General features: G+C 47.9%; 1 protein-coding gene across 1 annotated transcript; it reads left to right on the top strand.

Annotated features, from left to right (window-relative positions):
• The first annotated feature begins 857 nt into the window (after window positions 1–857).
• On the top strand, window positions 858–4775 carry LOC112873106. Its single transcript, XM_025936130.1, has one exon. The coding sequence runs from the start codon at window positions 858–860 to the stop codon at window positions 4563–4565; it is 3708 nt and encodes a 1235-aa protein (XP_025791915.1). The 3' UTR covers window positions 4566–4775.
• The last annotated feature ends 462 nt before the right edge of the window (window positions 4776–5237 follow it).

Genomic DNA, 5237 nt, shown 5'->3' with positions numbered 1-5237 from the left:
GGATGAAAAATCAAATGACGTACCCTTCCAGAAAACCAAATATCAAACAAATGGAGGAACCAAAAGGCCAGCAATCACATGAAGTGAGGAATCAAATGTTCTCCCCCCGCTTTAACATGGTTATTCGGTGTTTGTCATCGAAGTAATTTAGCTACCACACGAAAAGGATTAGAATGTGCATGGGGGATCTCAAGTGACTTGTGCATGGAATAGAAGTTCCCACAATGAAATCCAAAGACACAAGGAAGAATCAAATGCTATCTCTTTCCAATGGTCGGGGAATGGTCTGAGAAACGGAAGGCAGCTCAGATTCAACCACGGGGCTGGCACGAAAGGGATTCAATGCACAGGTAGAATTGCCTATGACTTGTGTGTGAATAGAAGTTTTCGGCAAGATCGAAACAAAGGAATATGATGCTCCTGCATTTCTCATAGATTTGGTCCCTAGATGTAGCACCGATTTTTCATTTTGAATCAGAATAGTACCAATTATATGATATCGGATTGGAGGTACCAGAATTAATTATATGACATCGGATTGGGGTACCTGAGGTATTTTGTTTTGGGTAAAAGTTAAATTTATATTGTATTTTTATATGGTGTGGTACCTCTTGGTGGACCGTAAAAATACATGGTTTTCATCATCATGAAGGCTGGAGAAAAGAAAAAGGTAAAGAAAGAAAGGAGAGCAAGGAATTTAACAAGAGACTTGAGAGTGACGTGCTCCCACAATATTGACATGCAAGCTACTCGCAGACTAACACCTGGGATCACCAACATGCCAAGGAAGGAAGAGACCCAAAATCTAACTATCTGAGGGGGAGAGCAAGGGAGCTCCATCCATCCACCGGTCGCCAATGGCGGAGCTCGCGACGGGCGCCGTGAACACGCTGTTGGGCGTGATCCGCAATGAGGCGCGGCGGCTGGGCCGCGTCCAGGGCGACGTGCTGTTCATCCAGGAGGAGATGGAGAGCATGCGGAGCTTCCTGGCGCACCTGGCCAGGATCCGCCGGGAGGAGCACGACGAGCAGGTCCGCACCTGGACGAACCAGGTCCGGATCCTTGCCAACGACTGCAACAACTGCCTCGACGTCTACCTGTACCGGCGCAACCCTGACTTCCACCGCCCCAGGAGGGGCCTCCGGCGCTACCTCTGGTGGGGGTGGGCCCTCTGGTGGCTGCGCGAGATGGTCGCGCGCCACCACGCCGCCGGTCAGCTGCGCGAGCTCAAGGAGCGGGCGCGGGACGTCGGCGAGCGGCGGTTGAGGTACGGCGTCAAGGTCTCCGACGCCGCAACCCCGGGGCATTCGTCCACGCCTGGGGCTGCGGGTGATCCCCGGGCTGGTCTCACGGAGGCGGCGCCATCATCATCATACACGGTGGCTGCAGCGGAAGACGAAGACGAAGACGACGACAAAGACTTAGAAGCAGATGGTGGCGGCGAATTGTTGGCATCAACGGCAGCCGACGGTGGCATCATCACCAAGAATGCCAAGGTGAAAGACTACTTCAAAGACAAGCTTCTCGGCTGGATTCAAAGCCTCGGCAAAGCCCGTGTCCTCGTAGAAGAAGAGAGCATCAAGGCCAGCGAGACACCGTCACAGCCAATGTCGATACCCTCCATCTTCTTCGAGCTGCCGGTGGCCGACGTCGGGGACGAGGTTCAAGTTCCTGAGGATGTGATCGCATGTGAGGGCCGGTGCCGCTTCAGCAGGAGCATCTTGGTTGACATCCCGGAAGTGCATCCGGAGGATTACTTACACGTGCCGCTGCGACCCAAGGACATCCTCTTTTACATCCTGCAAGCACTCACGGGCCAGCCAATACAACAACCAAGCTGGCTGCAAAAGTTGCATGTTTACATCAAAAAGAAGGAGTTGCTTCGTGAGATCAAGGAGTACTTCGATCAGAAACTGAAGGTTGCTGAGAAGATGGAAGGGATCATCAGGAGGATTGGCAACCAGCTGCCGCAGGACAAGGAGATAATGAAGGACAAGAAGCAGTTGGAGGATAGTATCAAGAGCAAGATCCTGGATCTAGATGACCTCCTTTGGCTGCTCATCACCTTTACTGAGGCTGTGGATGTGGCTGAACAACAAGACCAAGCATGGAAAAAGGTAAACATACGGACATTAGCAATGCATTACGACAACGTCATCCAGCAAGCACTCGGCAAGCTTAAATCGTTGGTAGAAGCAGGAACAGACTCACAGTTCCCTTTGGACTGTGAAGATTACAAACGCATCCTGGAGGAAGTGTTCCCGAGGACCCCTACAGGTCCTGGTATCAGTAGTAGTACCAGTACATCAGTAGAGGCTGAAATCAAAGAAATGATCTGCAAGGTTAAAGATATGATACAGGAGCTGCAGGAACACAGCAATCGAGAGACAGCTGATCAAATTCAGAAATCCACTTTTCAACAGGCCGCAAGGAAGAAGATAGATGAAATCAAGTTGAAGATCAGAGAGCAGCTGAAGATCAAAAAGATCATGGACAGGATTCAAAGTCAGCTGAAAACTGACGACAGGATCATGATCATCCTCAAGACCCATCACAAGTATGGATGGGAGGCGATCAAAAACACTTTGAGCCTGCTGGGGTCATCGGGGCGCTTTGTCGGTGCTGCAATACTCATGACCACCACAACCACAAAGGGTGCTCGACAGGCCCAAGAATATAATCTCCACTTTCCACAGGTGGAGCTTATAGAATTGTCTCTTGTTGGCTGCTACCTTGACATTGTGCGCCAGCATACAGGCAAACATATGCATCGAGGCCACTTCGAGATTGTTCGCAACATCTTGGAAAAGTGTGGACCAAATGAATTCTGCATGAATATCTTCGTTCAGGCTATGAAAGCTAATCCCAGAAGGAGCACTGAAGAGCTGCGTAGGTTGCACAGCATCTTACAGGCAACGCCGCCAGAACGACTACCCAGCAGTATTGCCAGGAAGATGCTCAAGTTCTCCTACAATGATCTATCTAAGCAGCACAAATCCTGCTTGTTGTACCTCGCTATCTTCAATCCAGCGGAGTCAGGATACAAGATCAGGCGGTCAACCTTGGTAGGACGATGGGTTGCAGAAGGGCTGATAACCACAGAAGATTGGAGCTGGTTCAGTTCAGTGACTGAAGCCGATAAATGTTTTGATGCGCTCGCCAACCGGCAGTTTGTCCATCCTGTGGACATTGGTGCTACTGGAAGGATCAAGAGCTGCACGGTGCATCCTATTGTGCATAGATTCATCACCAAAATCGCCAAGAAGCAGCACATCGTGGAGGCACGCTTGTCAATCCACTTGGCTCGCCACTTCTCAATTTTTAACGACGTCCGTCTCCGCGGGTCCGAGGATATCGGGATATTCTTGAACAAAAACATGCATGATTTGCCACAATTCTCCAAGCTCAAGGTGCTAGATCTAGAAGGTTGTCATTATTTCGCCAACAAGGAGTACCTCAGGGACATATGCAGTAAGATACTGATGCTCAAGTATCTAAGCCTAAGGAACACGGATGTTAACCAACTGCCCCGTGAAATCAACAACCTTCACGAGCTGGAGGTGTTGGATATCCGGCAGACTGAGATTCGTGCATCGGCAACAAGACATGTCCTGCTCCTAAAGCTGAAGCGTCTGTTGGCTGGCGACATTACCGATCCACTTCCATGCAGTACTGACACTGGCACGGCCAAGCACTGCTGCAGTGTTGACATTCCTTCGTTCATTGAGAAAATGGTAGATTTGGAGGTGATGTCTAATGTCAAGCCACGGAGGGATCGTGATTTGAAAGACATTGGAGGTCTATCTCAGCTGAGGAAGCTCGGTGTGGTTATCAACAAGGAGCGTCACCTCCAGAGTTTGCTCGGCACAATTAGTGACCTCTCCATCTGCCTTCTTCGGTCTCTATCCATTACTCTTAACATACCAACATACAGCACAGATCTAAAGGATCTGAAAAACCCTCCAAATTCTCTTGAGAGTCTGACTATCAAAGGAAGAACACAAAAGGAGAAGCTTCTTAAATTTTTGGTTCCGGCTCCAGAGGATAGTAACCTTGCCAAGGTAACTCTAAGTGGTGCGCTCGACAAGGACGATCTGAAGGTCGTCGCGAAGCTTAAAAATTTAGGCTGTGTCAGGCTTCGGCACGCCACATATGCCGATAGTGAACTCACCTTTGGCAACGATGAGTTCCCAAAGCTCAAGGTTCTTATTGTCGAAAACTCCGGAATCACCAAGATCAGCTTCGCTCACGAATTTCCTGTGCTTGAGAAGATCGTCTGGTCATTCAACCAAGACTTTTGCACTCGTGACAAAGAGTATTTGCCCCTGTCCGGCATTGACAAGCTTCAGGGATTGAAGGAGCTCGTGTTAATTGGTGACGTTATTGCCCCTGAGGTGGATGAAGCCTTCAAGAAGTATAGCAATGAAAACAAATTTGTCTATAAGCACAAGGAACCAGAAAATCAAGATCTGGCACTCGGAAATGGTGCACGGAAAAGGCGCCATGGTGTTGCAAGGTACCCATCCATTTGGCAGGTGGTAAAGGGTCAGCATGGGAAGAACTGATTCACTGACTGCCTCCGCTCCCTCCCGTTATTCGGTACATGTGACTATGTGGTTGAGTAGAATGGTTGTGTGTGTATATGTGTACTAGTGGATCTGGATTTGTGTGGCTTTCTTGTGAAATCTCATCATCATGCTGCATGCATATGGTTTCATGTAATAAGTATGATGCTTGTGTGCTCATTTCACTTGTTAATATACTGTTTTGTCGTACATTGCTCTTCTGCAACGATGAAGTGCTGTAGTGGCGTGTATACCTCATATACAATATTACATAGCCACAAGCTGTCATATGGAGATTATAGGTCTGTGTTACATATGCATGTCTACCATATATTTGTGTCCATTCTCTAAGCTAAGTATTTCGTCCCATCACAAATATAAGTTGTTTTAGCCATCTTCATTAATTGCATCATATAAGTTTGTACTTCATTTTTTGCAGGTACCTTTTGACTACTCTATTCTGAGTTAAACCGAATACAATTGGATTCAAAACTAATTAACATCAATTTGTCCTTAATAGTGGGTAATTAAGCATAACCTAGACATGATCTTAGGCAATTACGCCCAAGTCTAATGATTATTGCCTACCCAAGAGGATTATGGATCCTAACTAGAGCTAGCTAGGTGGATCTAATTACCAAATATTAGATGCATTGCTTAGGATCAACACTA

The sequence above is a fragment of the Panicum hallii genome, chromosome 9 (genome assembly GCF_002211085.1).
Source record: "Panicum hallii strain FIL2 chromosome 9, PHallii_v3.1, whole genome shotgun sequence".
Classification (NCBI taxonomy): Eukaryota; Viridiplantae; Streptophyta; class Magnoliopsida; order Poales; family Poaceae; genus Panicum; species Panicum hallii.
This window is presented reverse-complemented; position numbering and strand designations above follow the sequence as displayed.